Source organism: Puntigrus tetrazona, chromosome 5 (assembly GCF_018831695.1).
Source record: "Puntigrus tetrazona isolate hp1 chromosome 5, ASM1883169v1, whole genome shotgun sequence".
In the NCBI taxonomy this organism is placed as follows: Eukaryota; Metazoa; Chordata; class Actinopteri; order Cypriniformes; family Cyprinidae; genus Puntigrus; species Puntigrus tetrazona.
In genome coordinates, this window is record NC_056703.1 from 21671735 (window position 1) to 21695263 (window position 23529).

The 23529-nt window shown below is 38.1% G+C and overlaps 3 protein-coding genes across 3 annotated transcripts in view; all 3 read right to left on the reverse strand.

Moving 5' to 3' along the window:
* Positions 1-1162, reverse strand: part of LOC122345940 (active breakpoint cluster region-related protein-like) — a 248527-nt gene extending 247365 nt beyond the window's left edge. The window contains exon 1 of the mRNA XM_043240482.1: positions 303-1162. Coding sequence (XP_043096417.1) covers positions 303-945 — 643 coding nt within the window. The 5' untranslated portion in view covers positions 946-1162. The remainder of the gene's footprint in view (positions 1-302) is intronic.
* Positions 1163-6504: 5342 nt separating this feature from the next.
* Positions 6505-13933, reverse strand: aspa (aspartoacylase). The gene is made up of 6 exons (XM_043239118.1): positions 13479-13933; positions 11545-11740; positions 11068-11161; positions 10692-10799; positions 7109-7218; positions 6505-6862 (listed from the first exon to the last, which is right to left on the reverse strand). Exons 1-6 carry the CDS (start codon positions 13718-13720, stop codon positions 6665-6667), a joined length of 948 nt encoding a protein of 315 aa, XP_043095053.1. The 5' UTR covers positions 13721-13933; the 3' UTR covers positions 6505-6664.
* A 532-nt stretch (positions 13934-14465) lies between these two features.
* Positions 14466-23433, reverse strand: pho (phoenix). The gene is made up of 5 exons (XM_043239117.1): positions 22597-23433; positions 21351-21600; positions 19740-19837; positions 19600-19657; positions 14466-19420 (listed from the first exon to the last, which is right to left on the reverse strand). Exons 1-5 carry the CDS (start codon positions 22797-22799, stop codon positions 15155-15157), a joined length of 4875 nt encoding a protein of 1624 aa, XP_043095052.1. The 5' UTR covers positions 22800-23433; the 3' UTR covers positions 14466-15154.
* Positions 23434-23529: the final 96 nt, after the last annotated feature.

The window sequence follows — 23529 nt, forward strand, 5'->3', positions numbered from 1 at the left end:
CTCATTCTGACGGCACCCATTCACTGCAGAGAATCCACTGAGTGATGTAACGATACACTTCTCCAAAACTGCATCAATGAAGAAACAGACTCGACTACTTCTCGGGTGGCGTTCAGTACGTGTTTGAGTAAGACGCACGTTCCCAAAACGTTTCAAGAGCCTGACACGACGACATACGCGTAATTGTCTACTCGATAAGCGATAAACCGGCGCGAGCGACATTCCTTCTGAAGGGAGCTGGGGAGGGACAGGTGATAAGAAACTGGTACGGTAGGTGTTTTGAGTTGTAAAGTCTTTCCTACCCGCGGAGGAAGAGTCGTCGTGGTCGGAGCTCAGGTATCCGTCAGGTGTGCTGCGCCCGGACCCGTGAGAGCCGCGGAGCGCGAGGGAAGGAGACAGTCCGCCATCATCCGAGTCCAGGTCTCGACTCAAGCGGATGCGAGGATTCAGCCGCTGACTCTTTGGGTTGAGTATGTTTTTTCGCAGAAAGTTTTCGTTGAGCTCCACGTCCTCGAACTCGTGGTCGCTGTCCTGCTCGTTTATCCGTTGCTCGGCAACGGAGCGCGAGAGTTCTCGCGGAACATCCGGCTTTTTCCGAGGAGGTACGAGGATGGGTTTACCTGTCTTGCTGCCCCGGAGTATGTCCCGGACGAAAGAGGGCTCGTCCCCGCCTCTGCTCTCCGAGTCGCAAGGACTGTCCTTTGACTCTGCCTCGCTGCACCGTCTCTCAAAGTCGCAAGTTTTCTTCTTCTGCGCGATAGTGGCCTGCAGGTAGATCACCTTGAACTTCTCCTCGGAGAGCGCCTGCTGTAACACCTTCAGGTTGCCTTTGCATTTCTCCAGCTCTGCCTCAATGTCCTCCGCAGAGCTGAGGTTCATCACGGGCGCTTCTCCGTCGGGGAACTCGTTCCTCCAGTGCTTCTCAAATTCCGCCTGCTCCCACATTGTCAAAGCGGGAGGGGAAGTCCTCGAGTGAGTCTCGTTCCTGCTAAAAACGACTTGTGTTCACCGTCTCAAACGCCAGTTGTTAGGCAGCGACTGTTCATTTTCTCCTTCGCGCATATCCACTCACGCTCGCGTATCAGTTTACAACTGAAAAAAAAAACTTTCAGCTTCCGCTACATTGGAAAGTCGTGACGTCAGTCGGCCACCGAGCCAATCAGATCCGTTCTCATCTACACGCGCAAAATCCCGGCTCGCTTTTTTACACACCATTGCAGCCCCACCTGTTGAGTAAACACGCGTTTTCCTGTTAATATACCTTTCCGATATACGAATAAATGTGCTCCCAGATTAAAACGAAAGAAAAGTAATAAACAGAAGCAGGTAATAGTTACAGGTTAACAGATTTTAAAAAAGTCGAGTAGCCTAAATACTAGGAAAGGCATTAAAAATAGTTAAGCATGATAATAGTTAGCATGATACGTAATTCAGCTAAATAAAGTAGCAAACGAGTCAAAAATAGAAGTTAAAATAATTATTTTGTGTGAAACGGCTGCTCAAACTGCAATAATGCATTTTGTCTATAAATAAATTGATTTAATTTTAATTCTGCTGTTTGTGCGTTATTTACAAGATCATTGCAGATATCAGTAAGGAATTGCATTTATTTTTGACGTAATAGTTGGGAAGAGAGCGGACATTTACACAAAAAGATATTTCACACTCTTTTACTCAAGCGTCTTCCAGCACATTTATGGTCAGGTCCCAACTGAGTCTAATTCACTGTCCATTTTCTGCTGAGAGCCGCCAGGGCCTATTGTTCATTCAGATTCCCCTTTACACCCCGATGTCAATACCATTAGCAGAGACGCGCAGGACTAATTTGATATGGGTATCACGGTGTCACTGGAGAACGGGAATGGCCGGGTTCCAGCAGTCCTATGAGAAACAGAAGATGAGAGATATGTGTACCGATATCCACAGATCACATCGGAGATGAGAGGGGGGGGGCAGAGGGATCTGCTGTACGGATCAATCCACTTTAGAAAGGCTTTAGGAGCTTGAGATGCTACAGAATTTTCCTTTCTTTATAAAAATGGCTATCGTTTGAATTTCTGCAGCTCCACAGTGCACATCAAACAAAGCCCTCACAAGGGTTTTAGTATGTGTGCTTATGCATTAGCACCGGACATTCAAATGCAGTTTCAACAGGAATCCATATTAATAATTCATGACATTTTGCATCCTTTGATCCCACGTTCACCCTGAATCCTTGTAAAAATGTATTTGTGTGGGACATTCAGTGGTTTAGCACTTTCTAATTATTTATTTTAACATGTTAACAACCAATCAGGGGCTCTTTTTTTTTTTTTTTAACTCACTCTATTTTGAATAATGTTACAACTGTTTTGTCCTTTCAATTAAAGTCAGTGGGGTCCAAAACAAGACTGAAAATATTGTTTCTTCTTTTTTTGTATGGAATGAATAATCAAACGAATAATTGACTTCTGTGTTCAACACAAGAAAAAAATTCAAAAAGGTTTGTTTATATATATATATATATATATATATATATATATATATATATATATATATATATATATATATATATTTTTTTTTTATTATTTATTATTTTTTTAAATAAACGTTAACTGAAATAAAATTATTCTTAAAAAATATGCATTCAGATAGTTGTCAAAGCAACATTTTCAAATAAATATAAACGTTAAAAAACACTGAAATACTGATATTAAGATATTATAATTATTCACCTTTATAGAAAAAAAAAATCTCAATGATACTACAATAAGTAAATATTGTCAAAATATTTAATGTACAATTCGTGAGGGAAATGACATGTTCATAAAACAAAAGGAAAACAACAACTATGACAAAAAGAAAGAAAAATGACTTTTGTGTGGGAGGAAAAACTATGAGTAAGATGGTAATTATGAGGCAGTTGGGGGAGGAAAAAGAGAATGGTCTGTTACATGAGAAACAGGAGACGAGTGCATTCAGTGAAGCTAATGCAGTCATACCTCTGAAAGGCCGAGGGCTCGTCTCGTCTCATCCTCGGCTGATGCATGAACCATCACCGGGGTGTAAACATCTCACATGATCTAGTAGAATCCTTAGCATATCTAAACAATTATTCACCAATTATTGTAGTTATACCAAAGCCACCGGGCGTAGAGCTATTATAAAACCGGCATGTGTCAGAAACTGAAGACCCGATTAGGTCATCCTTTATTTGATACGCATCAATGCATTTAACTCCTGCTTGAATGGCAGCCAAAGAGAGAAAGTCTCCCTGCGAATTCAAGCTCGTTTTAGTAGCTCACGCCATTATTCGATGGAAGGTCAGTGCAATGTATTTCATTTGGGAAAGAAAGGAACCTTTAGAAGGCGTTGTTTCTTTATTCCAGTTACATTTTGGAGTCCGTCCCAGAACTGCAAGGTCATTTTTACTAAAAGCCTATTCAACTTTTAGCGATCGGCAGTGACTTGTAAACGCATGATACATAACTTGGTTCAGTTACCATGGTGATTCACACATTAAAATCACGCCACACTTTCTAGAAAACCGATGAAACGGATTTGTGAAAAAGGAGGGACGCGGTGACACCGCATTACCCATCTTTGAGTAAGACACAAATGACAATGAATCGACTAGATGGTGATTTAACAGAGATTTAGGTGCCCTTCCCAAAAGACACTACGTGGCATTTGTTCGCTAATGAAAACGTGTATTTTGCTGATTAAAGCAAATGTGGCCAAAAATATGCAAATCTAAAAACAAATTCCAGATTTTGAAATTCGGGAACTCCACAGCTGCTAGAGCAACTGTGCTTTTTAAGATCTTAGAATCGAGGGCGGAATAAGAAGTTTAATGATGAAGTACTGCCCTCTAGTGCTCAACAGATCTTAAAGGATGTTTCGCTTCAAATGTAGCATTACATAACCACTTGCTCCTCTGTGGTGAATGGGTCCTGTCAGAAGGAGAATCCAAAATGTTGACTGTTGAAGCAATCCACACAACTCCTCCGTCAAGTAACGTCAAAGCACCATCTCTAGCCATAACACTGCTTTCTTCAGCAAAAAATTAAAAAAATGCTAAATGAGGAGAAATATAACACTTACAAAAACAGTCCTAAACTAATATGTTGGTGGGTTTTGGAGATGTACTTTTACACTGGTGCAAGCATGATTATGGGTTATGGACTGGTATTTTGGCCGGAAATTCTCATTCTGACGGCACCCATTCACTGCAAAAGATCCTCTTGTGAGCAGGTGATGCAATGCTGAATTTCTCCAGACCTGGGGGTAAAATTAAAGCTCATTTTCCAAAAAAAACAAAACATTTTTATTGTTCTCACCATCATGTAATTTCAAACCAGCATACAATGTAAATGAGCGTGCATTGATATATTTTAAAAGTTAATTTTTTATAATACAGGATCCGTTGAATTAAAAAGCGCAAAGTAGATTTAATGAAGACAAACATTTTTATTGTTTATTTGAAAAGATCTGCGTGAGACAAAATAGAAATCTCCTGTGGTTTTTTGTAAATGGTTTACATAATACACTTACATTATGAAATTATTTACTCCATATTAATTCATCTCATTAAGACTGACGAGACTTCATGTAATGCAAATACACTGCGATAATGCCTATGACATTAAAGTACATTATATTCCACGTTTTGACAACATTTAACTTTTTCGAGCAATGCTCCTATCCACCTGGACCTGAACGACGTCACACAACACAGTATGGAATAATTGCTAAATGTATTCAAAATAACCAAGATTCTTCTTCAATGTGAAACAAACTAAAAACATCAGTTCACATAAAGTGGATATATTATTCCTTGCATAGATAGATATGACATTTTAAAACATTTCAGAAACAACAACAATGGGCCTTTCAACAATTTACACAAGCCACATACGTCACAAAAATCACAGTGGAAAACGCACACATATTTCTAGAAATCACACTTCTGCCAAAGCTATTCAGTGCCTGCTGAGCTCAAATTCCCCCATATAGTATACCAAATCATATCATATATTACTGCATGTTCCTATTTTTAGGAGCTCTTGGAACCGTTTCTATCGGGCAAAAGTTAGTTTCTGTTTGTTGAATTAAGGCAATGTTTGGGTTGCACCACCGAAATGAGGACGAAGTCAGGAACTCCAAGACTACAACACTTTCGCATCACAAACAGCACAAAATACAGAGAGTTTTCGACAGATGAATCATCTCCCATGATGCATGACGTATAAGCACAGTGCTGAGAGGTTATTTTGTGGTTGTTTTAAGGCTGTTTCAGGTCAGTATTTGAGTCAACGGTGTGTTGAATCAGAGGCTAGAGGGCAGTGAAGACTGTTCCTGAGCTTGTGCATTTCATCAGGATCTGAACTGTGCAGACATACACTAGAGGTAGAACTATATAGTATTTTAAAATTCTAGGAATAGAAATTCTTCCCTACATACCGTGGATTTTCAGTACAAAACAAACCTGATTTGAATTATTATTAGAAAATGTAAAAAGCAATATCGATTATAATCTTTAGATGTAGATTACAAATAAAAAACTAAAATGAGCTTTTTTACATTTTTAAGCGGGCAGATTTAAAGAATACACACATACACAACTGTTTTAAAGGGAAAAAATACTGTAAAAATATATAATTAGATCAATGTAAAATAATCATTTTCTATCGTAATATATATATTTTTTATTTATTTCTTTTCAATTAATTTATAGTTTAGTGATTATATATGGTAATCTGCTCCTGTGATGTCAAATTCAAATTTTACTCTTTTGTCAGTGTCCCATGACCATTCAGAAATATATATTAATCAACGTGGATTTTTTAAATTAGGCTCATTATACCGGTTTTTACATTTTTGAATCCATTCAGCCAATCTCCGGGTCTGGCGGTAGCACTTTTAGCATAGCTTAGCACAGATCATTGAATCCAATTAGACCAGTAGCATCACGTTCAAAAATGACCAAAGAGTTTCAATATTTTTCCTATTTAAACCTTGACTCTTCTGTGGTTATATATAGTACTACGACCGGTGGGAAATGAAAAGTTTCAGTTGTCTAGGCCGATATGATTAGGAACTATACTCTCAGTCTGGAGTAATAATCAAGAAAGTTTGCATTGATACCACGAGGCACCTGTGGAAAATAGTCCCCAGCTTGCCAGACATAGAATAAGTATAGTTCCTGGTCATATCATATTTTCAAAAAAACATGGAATGTTCCTTTTAAATTTGTTCTAAGACAAGAATGCATTTTGTTTCAGGTTTTAGGACAACTTTGTAGTTTTTGATCCACTTATAATTAATATATATTTATATATTTTTTACATTTGAATGGTATTGTTACATAGGATGTACATATAGTGTCTCTTTTAAGACAATTTTAGTAAATTTTTGGCTCTTTTTTTTTTTAACTATTCAGTTAGAAAGTCCTGTGGTGTTACAAATATATATATATATATATATATATATATATATATATATATATATATATATATATATATATATATATATATATATATATAAAAATTAAATAATGGCCATAAAACTCCATTCTATTTAATCAAGAATCTGAAAAATGTTGAAGTTACACATTTAGATCAAAGTACAGCACACGACAAATATGTCTGCTATCGGAGTGTCAGAGTGACTGTTAAGAGGAAGCTTACTTGTATGCTTTTCTGATAGCATTAGCGGCTAGTATTTCTCTACAAGTGGTCATGAAGGCCTGCTGTTTTTCATAATATGCAGCCTCATTAATAAACGTGGGGTACACTGTGTTGGCACCTTCATAAAGGACTGTTCTCCCATCGAACGTTAGGAACATAGGGTCACCCCGGTTCAAAGGCTCCCAGTCACAGTCCTAAACAGAAAGAGAAAGAAGAGGGAATGGAACAGGACCGTTATTGTGGAAAATAAGCGAAGCCTGGAAGTCAAAACAAGCCCAGCAAACATCTGAGTCACAGGACACATTTTCTTACATGTGTTTCCTCCTCCCCGTATCCCCGCTGTAAAGAGCAACGCTTTTATTCGCCGCTCGAGGGTATATGCTTTGCTTTGAAAAGAAACACAATTCTCTATGCATTTACTAGCTGGCCCTTTTATATACCTGTAGGTGAGGATGCACCATAGCCGTGATGTTGCCGTTGGCGTCTCTGGGGTAGTCCATTCTCTCCTGGACTCTGAAAACATCCACTGTACATGGAGGAAACTCTACACCTACGACAGTAAAAAAAAATGGAAAATTAGTTGGAAAGAAAAAAAAAAAAAAAAAAGATTTGACTTTGTCTGTTAAAGGAATAGTTCAGTCAGAAATCTAATTTTCCTTAAATGTATGCACCCCTAGGTCATCCAAGATGTAGATGAGTTTCTTTCTTCATGGAAACAGATTTGGAGAAATGTAGCGTTATATTGCCTTCTCACTAATGGTTCCTCTGATGTGAATGGGTGCCGTCAGAATGAGAGTCCAAACAGCTGATAATAACATCACAATGATCCACACGAAATTCACAGTCCATCCATCAATTAACAAACAAAGAGTATTTTCATTACTCTGGTCAAAATCAGACTTATTAATCCATAATAATGCTTCCTGTAATGAAAAGTCCATTCCTTGTGGTCCTCTCACATAAAAATCTCACATTTGTGACAACTGTTTTAGACTGTTTTTGGCCATAAGTGACAGCAATACTTGTGGATGATTGTGATGTTATTATCAGCAGTTTGAACTCTCTTTATGACGGCACCCATTCACTGCAGATCCACAAGCTCATCTACATTTTGGATGGTCTGAGGATGAGTACATTTTCAGAAAATTTCTCATTTTAATTTTGAGAAAAAAAAAAAAAAAAAAATAGGTAAGTTATTTTAAGTATTAATCAGTGGCTTTTATAAAGATTCATTACATAGTTAAATGTAGAAACATGTTTATAATGCTTAGGTGATGCTGTATTTTTCAGCTTTGGTTCTTTCGGTGGGAGTGGAATCAAGCTGGCTTAGAAATGTTATAACAGCAAGATCTTTTGTAAACAAGCAGACCGCTCCATTCAAGAGAGAAGCCAGTTCCCAGTATTTTTCCATCCTTAATAAAAATATGTTAATAAGTTGGACAGTCACAGTTAATAATATTTATGAAATGGACATTCACTAAAAATATAATTGTACACGCTGCTACAAAGGTTTGGCACTCCTCACATCTTCCTTCACATTATTACTACTATCTATGAAAAACCAACATGTTTCATATATAAGTTAATTGGAACATCTAAAATGACAATATGTTGTTTTACAGCCCCACAACACCTTTAAAAGAGAGACACATGGTGAAATGATCCTCGTGTTTTCATTTTTCTTTACACACATTTTTAATGAGTTTATCTTTGGATATGCTGTTTCATTTGTATAGTTGTTTTGCTTTGTCGAACTGTAAACATGACAAAAATATGAACCCTGCCTTATTTTTGTAGTGGTACAAGCCATTCATTATATTATTTTATATGCTGTTTTTATATGCTGTTCAAACATTTGGGGACATTATGCATTTTCCACACTATTACTCAAAATGGACGTATAAATTAACCAAAAGTGACAGACATTTAGAAATAAATAAATATATATATATATATATATAAATAAATATATATATATATATATATATATATATATATATATATATATATATATATATATATATATATATATATATATATATATATATATATATATATATATATAATTATTATTTATATATATAAATACTTTTTTTAAATGCATCAGTTTAAAGTATTAAGATGCACAACATAGATCATAATATTAAAATACAAATATTTTTAACAGCGATGTTCACAAATGTACTGTTAAATAAATGCAGCTTTTGTGGGCATATAAGACAAGCCATGTACACAAGTTATGAAAAGATGAACTTTTGCATTAAAAAAAAAAAGGTTTATGTTCCAAATCCCTTAAAAGTGCACTATGAGTAACATTAAATGTCTTTTTAAAACAGTTGGTTTACTCTGCTGTTAGCCTGAGTTCATAACAGATGCCTCCAGCGTCATTTCTATCCCCGAGTCCTCTAATTAATAGTTTCCATTATGTCAGATGTGTTTTGCTTGTTACGTTGTGGTCTAAACAAGGTTCCACACCGGCAAACGGAAAGCACGTCTGAGCGCTCACAATGAGACATTCATCCACAACAATGCAGCCCCTCCACACAGCATGACACTACAAAACCCAGCAAGCTACCAATGACATGGAAACTAACCAACTAGCAAACAAGCATTCAAGTCACAAAACAGCAAAACCAGAAGAGAAAGCAGCCGCGCTCGCACCAGCTCAGTGTGAGGTATGAAGAAATGTCCGTGTCAGGCCGAAAGGACACGTGACTGCCTTCTTTAAATGTGTCCACAAAAAAAAAGAGGAAGATAAACGCTTGAAGAAGAAGTCTATACTTCAAACCGGCCTGAAATGCCGAGGTCAGACAGTTCATATTTAAATAAGTGCTTGCTGACTCAATGACCTGAGAGCATAACCGTTTGTCTTGAAATGTCACACACTATCCTGGATGAGAAACGCATGACCACGGGGGGGAAAGTAAGTTATGTAAACATGAAGCATCTATAAATGATACGAGAAACACGATATTCAAATGCATTATTGTAAACGGATGTGCATTTTGTCATATCTGAAAAATATTGTGGATCCATACTGTCCCTGCACATTCACTATTGGTTTATATTAGATAATAATATGGGGAATAATCTGATACTGAATACTGGAGTAACGGCTGTTGAGAATCACGGGTACAAATGACCTTTCTGAAAATGTAAAAGTTATTTTAAAATTGTAACATTCATTATATTAGTTTTATTATATTTTATATATTTTATATAATGAATGCAAACTGCAAGCATAAGAAACCTCTTTCAAAAACGGCATTTTAATATATACAAAATGTTAAATAATTATTTAAACGGTAATATACAAAATATAGCTGGCTTTCATGGATGCCCGTTTCCTCTGCATAATAAAACATAAGTACTTGCTTATCTCACGATTATCTTTTTTTCCCATGCAACTCTGAGGGGGAAAAAAAAGTCAGAATGGTGACAAAAATTATATAAACTTGCACTTCAGAAAAGAACTGAATTTGAATTGTGAGCTATAGACCTAATCTTGAAGTCGTGACATTAAAAAAACAACAACACTTTTTTCGCATTTTTGAGAATTATGAGATACGAAGGCTTCCATAATTTTACTCTATTGTTTATCAAATAAATGCAGCCAAACCTTTGGCCAGTGAGTACATGTCTAAGTGTGTTCATATGTAGTACAGCTAGCCGTTCGTCTTGAAATGTCACGCACTGTCCTGGCAGAGAAACAGATGGCCGCAGGGGGAAGAAAGTTACGTAAACGCGAAGCCTCTATAAACAACGTATCATTAAAACAGCGTTATTTCTCATCTAATTGAGTGACACACACACACAACATTATGGCTCCATACCCTAACTTTCAATACTATCAGACGTGATCGCCACTGGTTTAATATTAGAAAATAATGCTATTGCATAAGAAATATAGAAACTAATCGTATTGTGGCCACCTCGGTTGGCTTTATAATCCCTTTGTAGAAACACATTCCAGATTCAATGCAGCGAGCGTGCTGATCTCTGCTTAACCTCCAGTGACCTCACCACTATTGAAGAGCTCGATGAAGTCCAGTGCATGCTTCAGTATCGTCCTCATGGATTCAAACACATTGCTCCTCAAAACACCCTGTGGCTGAGGGCCAACCTCAAGACCTGCAACACAAACACATCTAAGTCACTGGTTCCCACGGGGCTGTTAAATACATTCATTAAAACAGGCGCAACTGCTACTGGTGTTGGGTTTCCACTATTATATAAAACAAGGAGTCTCGTCAATGACACAGAATGAGGCTGTGGACGCTTTCAGGGTAACTAAACCTTTCATATTACTCCTTACTATTCCTCTTCTTTGCAGCTCGCTGGCTTACAGATGTAATATTAAACTTGATTTAAGATCAGGTTTGACCTGCTTGGTACTCACCTATAGGGTGTTTGGCCACAGAGCGCGTGGTTGAATACTTCAGCTGCGGGTGTTCGTTTACCAGTACTGAGCAGGTGTGGGGAGCCATAGCTTTCTGTAGGGTGAAAATGGCTTTTTTGACGCACTTTAAAACATCAAAGATTGAAGACGTTCAGATTTCTTATGCTCACCAAGGCTGTAGTTATTTAATGGGAAATACAGTAAAAACGGCACTACTGTGATGCATCATTGCAATTTAAAGGCGTCACGTGATCCTTCAGAAAGCGTTATAGCATTCTGACTTGATGCTCAAGAAACATTTATTTTAAAAATTCATTTTGCATATCTTTACAGTCAAGTTTGACCGGTTTAATGCACCCTTGCTGAATAAAAGCAGGAAAAAATTATTACCCTTAAGTTTTGAACAGCAGCGTAGGTGCAGAGGGTAAATAATTATTTTAATGACACTGTATAGTTTAACTGGATCTACTCTCTTACTTTAATATAATGCACCATCTGCAGGTTGAAGAGGTCTGTTGAGCTTTCCAGGATGAGGGTGGAGCCCATGTTTGAGGTGGTGTTGTGAAGGTCAAAGATGACGTCATATGCATCCGAGCTTCCTTTGGGTCCGAACAGCCGATTAATTTCCTTGGCCCTCTGGACTTCATACGGCAGGCCTTCGACGTCCAGAGCGCTGTGGGGGGAGAAATCCTTATCAATGTTAATTTTAAAAATTTATACAATAACTGTAAACAAGAAATAACAAAAACGATTAATACTACATAGGAAACACATTAAATTAGTGACTTAAATGGACATGCATTAGTAATATATAAAGACACCTAGAAGTTCAGACCTTTCCAAGACTTTGTCCTAATTTAAAAAAAAAAAAAAGCATGCAGGGACTGGTGTTAAAAATCCCTTGAATAACAGATGGGGCAGGCGAACCATTAACTCTTTTAACAGATCAGTGGATGACGAAAAGATCAGCTATTACTCAAACAATAACTTATTTAAACTCGAAACATGCTCTAAACCGATTAGAAATATTCCAGAAGAGTTCTTCGTCATCAGCAGGAATAAAACAGTTAAGAGAAACAACACGAACGCAAAGCAAGGGATGACTGAAAAATAAAGCTCTGACAGTTTCATTAGGCTTTCCAGCTGGTCTACAAACAATTTAATAAATAAACAATCAGCTGTGGACATCTGTCGGGATGTACTGTGTGTTTTGTAACCTCTCTGAGTACATTACATGATGTCTCACCTAGCTTTGATGTTTTAATTTGCAAACCTTGTTTTTCATTTAAACAGCCTATTCTCAATGAAAAACGATTTCCAAAAGAAATGGAAATATAACAGAGCGACAATTTATATTAGAAAAAACATAAAGCAAAGCATCAAAATCCCTGTTTAACGTGACATAAAAGCAGGGCTGGGGGAGATTGATTGAGTTTAGCTTCAACCCTGAGCTCAGGCCCTTCAGGATCCACGTTTCCCACCCCGAGCAAATTCTGTTTATTTTAATATCTGTATGCAAAAAGTAGGTTCTTTGTAAGTTGATGTTTTGGTACGCTGTAGTGCCAATCATTTCTCCAATAGGCAGTGTTTTCAACTTAACGGCTCTCTTGAACTGTGTTCATGCATGTTTTTATTCTATTCTATATCTATTCTGCTCTAATTACGTCCTCTGAACTAAAATCACATTCTCCGTATTAACTGTTTGGATGGTTTAATTGACCAGAAAGCCAATAACAAGCTGTTAAACTGTGACAGGAGGTCATTTTTAAAAAGGTTGAATAACCAGTTAGGTGTAGACTTCTGTAGACTCCAGAATGAAAGACTTTAAAGCTTTAGCGTGTGCAACACTGACAGCGAAGGCGCATTTATAAAACTGACATGCCACAAACAGGTAACGTTACGCGGATACTGAAACGTCCTCCATTAGTCAGTCGCACAAACAATTGTTGCGCGGTTGTTCAGGACGCCACGCAGCAGGATCTTTTCGTGACCCAAATCACGCTTCGCTCACGTTTCTCAACGGTCCTGCCATGAGGGGCTCCGATCAGCTGACCGCTCGCTCCGCTGATACATTACCGCTCGACTCGGCGACGTTGCGTCTGTGACCGTTTACAAAAGGACGCGTTCCTTCGTCGTTAAACGACCGGACCGAGCCCAGCGCGTCAGCTGAACGCGGCGTTCAAACGAGGCGCGAGACGCAAAACACAGAGGCACGCCGGCGGCGGAAAACGTCGACCTGACGTATGCGCGACAACAATAAACACCGCGGACGGAGAGCGATAGTAAACCTCCAAAACACGAGAGCGGGAAAGTTTTGCGTCGCTCTCTTTCATGAGAGCGATTCCGCGTAAAGTTCCAAGCACGCGCGGACGAGCGCGGAAAACGAGGCGTTCTGCAAGGTGTTTGTTTACCTGAGGTTCTCGGGCGTAAAGGCTCGGTTCAGGTCCGTGTCGATGTACCTGGTGCATTTCTCCACCGCTCTCGGGTTGCTTATGAACGGCTTGATCGCCAGACCGTTCCTCTCGATCTCGGCTGAATTCCGCATCCACATATTCGCCAGCGTCACGCCAGACATCTCGTTCCCGTGCGTGCCTCCAAAAATAGCCACTCGTTTGGCTTCTTGTAAACACGAACAATTTGTTCGCGAACTCATGGCGAGAGCTGCACGGACGCGCGCGGCACACGAGAGACGAGAGCGCAAAGTTTCCGCTCAACTGCTGCTTCCTCGGTCACCGGTTGCGATCCGACTGCTGTTATATAATGCTTATTTGAAGGCTAAGCTCGGGGCATAACCGCGTCCGTGTGTCATCTAGTGTACGTTTAACGCGCGCGGGGCGGGTTTCGCAATCTCGTCGTGGCTTATCGAGCGATTAGGTGTCGGTCGTGCTCATGTCACAGGGAATATCGCGTGAAAAAAAAAAAAAAAAAAATCAATAATAAACCCGAGCAGGTGACCCATGCACCTACGCAAACTAAACATTGTGGGTCGGCCGAAAATAAAAAAGGGATTAAAACAGAACATTACTGAATACAGAGAACATTTATAACAATTATTTCTATTTGAAGGCTTTTGATTGTGAAATCATGCAATTTATGAATCAATTTAAAATCATGAGTGTGATCTAGCATTTAGATCAGTTTTCAAGCAAGCCTTTATGAAATGTTAATATATGGATAAAAATAATATATAGCTATCCCAATTAAAATGGCCATTAAATACATTCTACTTTATTGAAACGCAAGTTATTCTGATAAATGTTAGTAACCAAACTGTTATGGCGCCCAACGATTTTCATTTTGAGACGGAAGACAAGACAGTATCCACACATAAAAGATATTCGCCGAAGCAAAATATTAAGATTCAGCTTTTGATGAAGAAAAATAAAACACAGATCAGGTGTATTTATCACACAGAGAATGCCTGGTATGTTTTATTTGGCTGAAGCAGACTAAGTGTTCACAATGCAGATGTATAAAGTACGTCAGAATTATATTGCCTCTGTATAAATAAACTCTTCTGACAGTAATAATGTTACAGTGCTCTAGGAGAGACCGTTTAATTTGGCTGTACAATGATTGAAATAAAATGTACATGTTTTATTAAAAAAATAAAGCCACTGTCACAAGAATGTTGATCATCTGCACGTCAACAAAACAAGTAACTATAAATATGTACAGGTGTAGCATTTCACAAAACGCTTCGTTAAAAATACGTTTAGTCACAGCTTTTAGAAACAAGCTTTATCTTTTGAACCGGTTTCTTCCTCGCCTTATTATCACCTCCTGCCCACGCTTTTCTATTGTGGACCGAAGAGTTTTAACTATTAACGAAATAGTTCACCCAAAAACTCTTTCATCATTTACTCGAGCAGTTCCAAACCGAGTAAATGCTAAGGGGTTCGGAACTACTCGAGGAAATGATGAAAGAATTCTCATTGATGGGTGAACTACTCCTTTAAGTACACATGAACTTTCCTCTCTTCATCAGATGATTATCTTTAGGTTAATCTTTTCACGTGTTTTGTGTGTGAATGAACAGAATCTTTTGGGTGGGTCTTCTTCATGTACTGCTGCAGCTGAGTCATTGTTATAAGACCGTGATATTTTCAGTTTTCTTCTTCCTCTTCTTTTTTTTCTTTCTAATATCTTCAGAATCCCCCAGTGAGATAATAACGTGGGCCTGTCTGTCTGCATTGTGCTGTATGATTGAGTCAGTCCTGGTTGTCTGTATGGTTTCTGCTTGAGCACTATTCTCCGGTACGTGATTTATGCTTTCAATAATTTCCTTGTTTTTCCTTTTTTTGGACTTCTTCGTAATCGACTCGAGTGATTTCAACACCGGGCTCTGAGACTTTTCAAACAGCGCTGTGTGATCAGAACTTTCCAAAATCAATTCACCTGCATTTGTCACGTGATCAGAGTTTCTTTTCTTCTTCCTCTTCCTCTCAGGTACAACACTTTCCTGCATTTGTGCATCAGAAGAGCTGAACTCAGAACCGTTATTAACAGACAAACTCGAGCGTTTCCTCTTCTTCTTGTGTTTAGGGTCATTTATTTCAGCTTGCGTATGTTCAAGAACATCACTTAGTCTTTCTTCTGCCGTCTCTTGAGTGGTTGATCTATCAGTGACATTATGAACCTGAGATACTGAATTTACATCCAGAGCAAAGTCATACTGAGATTCCTCACTGGCATTCTTCTTCTTCTTCTTCTTCTTTTTCTTCTTCACTGATTTTAATCCTGAGATTTCCTCTGACGTCTGTATGTGCTCAGGTTGTTCGGTCTCAAGAGCTTCACAAGTTTCATTTGACAAGATTTCTGTACGACTGTTATCTTCTGTCTTTGTCCTCTCTTTGTCTTTCCTCTTCTTTTTTGTTCTTTTGAGTGTCATCTCTGTAGTTTGTGACTCACTGAACCGATCCATCTCAACTGAATGAGCACTGTCCGCTCTATGAGAATCTGCACCAGACTCTACTTCCTCCTGCACTTTTAACTTGTGCCTTTTCTTCTTTTTCTGTTTACTGGTAAACAAGCTGTCTGAAAGGACAGGTGAGTTCATTTCTTCCACACGTTCGGCTGTGTTTTCTGACTGCAGGTCTGACACAGCGTTTTCCAGTCCAACGATGCCATCAGCTTGAGCTGAAGAACTTGAAATCTGACTTTTCTTTTTGCGTTTGGCCACCTTTAACGTATCTACTGAATTACCTTCCAAATGTTCCACTGCACTGTCAGTGCTTGGCCTTTCAATCATCTTTTGTCCCATCAGCCCAGAGACAACATCAAGCTGAGATGCAGAATCATACTGAGGTTTCTCACTTCTATCCTTTTTTTTCTTTTTCTTCCATTTATTTACACTGGGTGAAGAACAACTTATGTCCTCCGTCATCTGTAAATGTTCAAACAGATTGGTCTTGTTGGCCTCAATGGACTGAATCACATTATTTTCTCTCACTTCTGAAAGTCTTTCATACATCTGGTCAAAAGTGCCATTCGACGAGCTATCTGTTGTCCTTTCCCTGTCTTTGTTTGCTCTCTTCTTTTTTGTTTTTCTGGTTAGCGAATCTGTAATTGATGACTCACTTTGTTGAAACAAACGCACATCTTCCCCAATATCTGAAGCAAGTTCTGCATTCTTTTGCTCTTGTAATTCCTGTTTTTTCTTTGTTTTCTTTTTCAAGACTACTTCTGCGCTTTCTGACTGCGAGCCCGATGCTTGATTTTCCAGTCCAATAATGTCACTTAAAGAACTTGCATTTCGGCCTTTCTTTTTGATTCTGGCAGCCTTTAAAATAAGTGGTGCGATACCTTCTAAATGTTCAGCTGTGTTGCAATCAATTGGCCGTTCTTCAATGGCATGATCAAACCGAGACCTAGAGCTTACATCCAGATCGACAGGTTCATATTCATGCTCTTCAGTCTCGTCTCTTTTCTTCTTCTTCTTCTTCTTCTTTACAGGTTTCAATGTAGTTACATTAGTCACTGGGCATCCTGTGATTTCCTCTGATGTCTGTATAAACTCAGGTTCGTTCGTCTCTGGAACTTCACTGTGTTGATCATTTACTCTCAACTCTGCTGGTCTATCAGAGTCCCCTACGTATACAATCTTAGTCCTGTCTTTGACCTTTCTCTTCTTTTTAGTTATTTTGGATGTCAGTTCAGCTGTTTGTGACCCACTGAACTGAACCGTCTCAACAGACTGAATTTCTACACTTGGCTCTACGTCATGTTCTTTTAATTTGTACTTTTTCTTCTTTTTCCTCTTAACCCTTGGGATGGCACTGTCATCTGCCACACTTTCCTCCAGGTTCAGTGATGTCTCCACAATATGTAAAAATGTTTCTTCCCTTTGCTCTTTATTCGTTACTCTGTTTTCCACTTCATTTGATTTCTTGTTCTCTCTGGGTGTTGTTTTAACTCCAGTAATGTCATCAGCTGGTGATTCAGAGCCGACATCTACATTTAAATCACACTGTATAAAATTAGTTGCACCCAATTTCTCCTTCAGCTTTCTTTTTCTTTTAATAAAGCTCAGTCCATCATTTTTAAACAAAGGAATTTCCTGAGGATCCGTTTCCATCTCCCTTCGTTTCCTCATGTTGAGGCGCTCGGATAAAATTGAGCAAACTTCTTTTAATGGTTGACCAGCTAGTGGTAAATGTCCGGATGACGGTTGCACATTCACGGTCTCCTCTACATCTGTAACATCAGAATCCTTATGAGATCTTGACCCGTTTTTTCTCTTTTTATTTAGGCCAACGGGAGTCTGGGCTTTCTTTTGGGATTCTGGGTGTTGGGTACTGTTCATGTCTTGACTTGTTAACTGCTTGTTTGGTGTTCCTGACCCAAACACAGACACAGATTTTCCATCGCTGTAATTGTCCTCATAGGCACGGCAGCCACCATCACACCATCTCGGTGTTCCTGGGCCAAAAATGGACTCAAACTCTACTTCTGTCTCTATTTGAGTCACATCACTGTCTTGATCGCTCTCCTCCATATTCACTGTAGTAGGTGCCGCTTTAGGACTGTTCAATGATATGAATAAATCCTGTGAACCAAAGTCACTGTCAGTCTGTTGAATGTCATTCTGTATAGAAATGTCTCCCTCTTGTGGTAGCAACAAAGAACTGCTTTTGTTGAGCAGGTTATTTCCAGGCGTCAGATCATCCTCATGCTGCATGGCTTGTTCTGTAACTGCCTCTACAGAGTTTGTCTGTCTGTCTTCAATTACAGATAAGTGATCTCCATGCAAGTTCCCAGCACACTGGACAGAATCTGAGTGTGCAGCATCATTTATTTCAGCTTGCGTATGTTCAAGAACATCACTTGGTCTTTCTTCTGCCGTCTCATGAGTAGTTGATCTATCAGTGACATTATCAAACTGAGATACTGAATTTACATCCAGAGCAAAATCAGAGTCATACGGAGATTCTTCAATTACATTCTTTTTCTTCACTGATTTTAATCCTGAGATTTCCTCTGACGTTCCTCTGTGCTCAGGTTGTTCGGTCTCAGGAGCTTCACAAGTTTCATTTGACAAGATTTCTGTACGACTGTTATCTTCTGTCTTTGTCCTCTCTTTGTCTTTCCTCTTCTTTTTTGTTCTTTTGAGTGTCATCTCTGTAGTTTGTGACTCACTGAACCGATCCATCTCAACTGAATGAGCACTGTCTGCTCCACGAGAATCTGCACCAGACTCTACTTCTTGTGTATTTAACTCATGCCTTTTCTCATTTTTCTGTTTACTGGTAAACAAGCTGTCTGAAAGGACAGGTGAATTAATTTCTTCCACACGTTCGGCTGTGTTTTCTGACTGCAGGTCTGACACAGTTTTTTCCGATTCAGCAAAGTCATCAGCTTGAGATGAAAGACTTGCATTACCATCATGCTCCATATGAACAGCTGCTTCTGTAAGTGCCTCAATAGAGTTTCTCTGTGTCTCTTCAATTACCACTAAATGATCTCCATCTAAGTTCTCAAGACACTGGACAGTCTGCTCAGTAAGTCGACGTCTGTGATGAGCTGAATCTGAGTGTTCAGCATCTGAACATGCAGCTAAAACCTCATGAGTCTTATTTTGTTTTTCCTGCTCCATGAAGAGAGAGTCAACAGACGATTCTGATAATGTCCTGGCTGCAGCTCTGCTTTTGCGAGCGGGTTTGTTTTTTGAAGCACTTGCCTTCTTTTTCATGGCAGATTTATTTTTTCTTTTCTTCTCTTTCACTTTGGTGCTGAATAGCCGTTCTTCTTCGTCGTCTGAAAGTGAACACTGGGCTCTCATCTCCAGGAAGGATTGTGGAAGCCATTTATGTTGGTTTCCTTTAAAGTAACTTGGAACAAAAATGGTTCTATCCTGGAAAAAGAAAAAAATACGTGATAAAATGCATTAGTATCGTTCTGTTGAAATGTAAAATTTGACATGGACTAATTAGGAAAATGTCTTTAACATGAATGGCTGTGTAACAGCACACACATTTCTTAGAGAAAATATAAAATAATGAATAAATATAAAACTAAATCATCATTACGTACCACTTTTGTGACTTCATGATCACTGTTGTGCTCGTCCCCCTCAGAGTCATCACTTAGGCTGAAATTGGAGTTCATTCATCAAGAAACACTATTTATAAACTATTACGAATAAATTTGTTTTGTTTGTAATTAGAACTTACTCTGACTCCAGCAGAGATTCACTGATTGTTTTCCCCGTGTTCACACAGCAATCCTTGATTTTCCATATGCATTTTAAGAACCCTCCTATTTCTGAGTTCTAGAAAACAAATATACATTTTTAATACACATGTAAAAACGCGTTATTACATAAGAATGCAGTACATGCCACATTTGATCACACGAGACCTGCACTCATGTCTGGCATATCTGAACAAAGTGTCATCATTAAAAGCCATAACAGTAAAAAAAAAAAAAAAAAACGACTTTCCCAAAATGTCAGAAAAAAAAAAAAAAAAAAAAAAAAAAAAAAGATTCAATTCCTGAAGAAATTGGATGGCGGTTTGCTAGCTAACACATTTGTCTTCTTGTCCCAGCTGAAAAATACACTTTATTTCAGTGCAATTCCATAAAGTACTTCAAGTGAACGGTTTTCACTCACCATTTAGTCTAAGCACAGTAACTAAAGGGTTTTACTAAATACATTTTGAACCAAATACAAATAGAAGTATATATAAAAATCCACTAAAATGTTATGTAAAGAGATAAATATAATCAAAGCAATTATAAAACACTTCTGGTACTTCCTCTGACTACACTTAAAAAAAAAAAAAAAAAAAAAAGATGTAATTAGTGCCAATTAGTGTATTTATATGATGTGTACTTAAATGAGCACAGTTGGGAAACTGCACTATATATCTATTTCATTAGGAACAAATGTGAAATAAAACCAATTTAAAGATTAATAAATTTAGAATATAAAAGTGTACTAATACTGAACTCATTTTTAAACCAAAGCACAATTAAGAAATACACTAATTATAGCCCTTTGCATATTTATGCAGCAGTATACTTTATTTCACTGTGCTAAAAATCTATTCAAAATATCTGATATTATACTTTTTAAATTACACCGACAAACTACGAAAGTACAAAATGTACTTCTAGTGAATTTCTAGCATGTAACCATTTTAGCACAAAAAAAGGAAGAATCTACTACAAATGTACTTGCTTGTATTTAAGTATTTTTTAGTGTGTTCAAGTACACATTATTTTAACCTGGGGATTGTTATTGTTAGCAAAATCATTTTCTGAGATCCATCACAGACATTCATACATGGCGACGCTCAAGAAATTCAACGGTGCATGTTCAAGCATAATTCTACACGTGCTGGCTTTAACCCTTCACACAGAGGGGACAGCTTATAAATAGAGCGGGCCAGAGAATGAGCTGCTGAGAAGTCATCTACACACAGCGGTGGCCACATATATTAAAACACTAGCTGCTCAGAACAGCTTTGAGTTTAGGTTTCTTGAAGCATCTTGGAGACACTGCCAGAGTTCTTCTGGATAATGATGAGATCAGATCTCTGTGTGGAGCACTCCTTATGCAAACAAAAATCTCACTGGATTCATTTGAATAATTCATAATTTAGTAATAAATAAGTTAGGTCACCACAGTGTGTGTGTGTGTTTGTGTGTGTGTATGATCACAAGCTCACAACAACCAGTGACAGGACACAGTAAATTACTATTCATGCGCTATTTAAATTTCCATGTTTATAAAATAATTATAGAACAGCATATGAGATATATATATAAATGAGACCCACCTCTAGAACCCGGTGCTTCTTTAAGGATATGCAATGTTTATTGCTTGATTTCAACAGAAATGGAAAGCTAAGTCTTTGAGGAAGACTTTTTATATATTTTCTTCTCATTTTGCCCTTGGCTTGCTCTTCATTCTCTCTCCCACTTCCAGAATCACCGATGGAGTCCGGCGTCTCAGAAGATCCGAGCTGTCTTTTAATTCGGGCTGCTTTAGCTCTAGACTGCGTTATAAACAGGCTTTCACCAGAGAAACTGTATAGGGAAACACAGAGATGTGACGCAGTGCATGAAAAAACATGTTCAAGTAAAAGGCTTTGGTATAATAAATTTATAATATGTATAATATAAAAAAAATTCCAAATATTACAACAATTCCAAATTATGTTTATGTGTTTAATAAAAACAACAAAAAGATATTACTGTAGCCTATGAGAAACAATAAAGCATTTTAAAAAGTCAAACTAATGCATATATTATGACAAAAATAATAATTGTTGGTTATTTCCTTAATTTTATTTTATTTTTAATTACAATCACCATGTTTATATCATTACTCGAAACAACAACATGCAAAAATTTTTGATAAGCTAAAACAAACTGAAAAATGTATCGCTTTTCCATAGTGTTAAGCTTCAAATGTAAACCATACATCGGATACGTTTTGTATGCAATATTATAATGTTATACTAAAATTTAAACAGCTCAGAAACCCTTAAGATAACCAAAAGAAATAAAAGCACACATCTTAAGCACGCAGAATAAAACAAGTTGATTTTGTACGATTGTGGAATTGTGGAATCCATGATTGTAATAGTGATTAGAAATTCAATTAATCGTGTAGTCCTAATATACATATGGATAATTTTCAGTATGCTTTCTGAGGGCATCAGATCAAGATCAGACTGCAGTGCATCCCAATCCTAACCTTTACCTCCACAGAAAAATCCTGTGTCCTCTGGGAGCTTAACCATTTATTTAGCTATAAATGATGCTCATAAGCAGCTGTCAAAACTCGAAATGTTTCAGAGGAGGCTTTAACCTTAAAACACACGAAACACTAAAAAAATCACCATCGCCTCGCTTAAAACCGCTCTGAGAACTGTTGATATTTGTCGCGTCTCTGCTGCAGTGTAACTCCACTAATGAGCGCGGAGGGGAAAGAACAAACACCGACTTCGGTTCAGCTGACTCCAGTGTGTGTTCACTTTGAGTCGACACGTTTAAAGTTTTACATCTAAATTAGTTTACCTGTCCGAAGGAGACCGGTGGCCTGCAGCAGCATCACTTTGCTCCAGGGTTCGTGTGAACTGCTCGAAACACTCATTGATGGAGTCGACAACCTCAGGCGGAGGGGTTTCGAAGATGAGCTGCGAGTGACTCTCGATGTCCATCACATCTTCAACCGGGGCGTTGTTCCGCCGGCTCGAGTAGTCTTCGTTACCGAGAGCCATACTTATTTAATCCACCAAAGTGTATTTCTATCACGCGACACTTCCGTGTTGTCTAATGCCGCCGGTTAGCGCGTTGTCGACGGGTAAAACACCCGCGGTGTCTGCAAGAGAACACAAAATTACCTCAAAAAGATTAAGTAAAGAGCATGTCGAGAGATGCTGGCTCCGCTTCAAACATATCCACGTGTTGCACAGCTCTGTTTTCGTTTAGCGGGAGCCATCGTGTTCCGCCCAGGAAGTACGTCAGTGTTTGGTAGCGCGCATGCGCACATCGTCCATCTGAAAGCGAGCTCGCGTCTCTGTGTGCTTTGCTCGTAAATTCTGTGTGACGCTAATTTTTACTATTTAGAGCAGATGTGGTTAGATAGTGTGCACTTTAGGACGCAGCGCAGAATGGGTTAATAGGCTGAATAGCATTCAGTTAGGTTCGGCAATCAGATTATGTTTGTGAATCGTGATATTCCACATTCTTTCTTTCAAACTGCGTTGACACTATGTATAGAAAACTGAAAAAATACACGGTAATATAATATAATATAACATGCAAACAGGTTTGCAAAAGGGCAGAAATTTTCAAGAAAAAAATCCTGTAAAGTTTTAAAAAATTCTACACTATTTCCAGAATGTTCCATCTCTTTGCAACCCTGCATGCAAACAATGAAAACATTAACACAAAACATCTCGGAAAAAACTCTACAAACTAAAATAAATGTTTGCAAATTGTATTTGC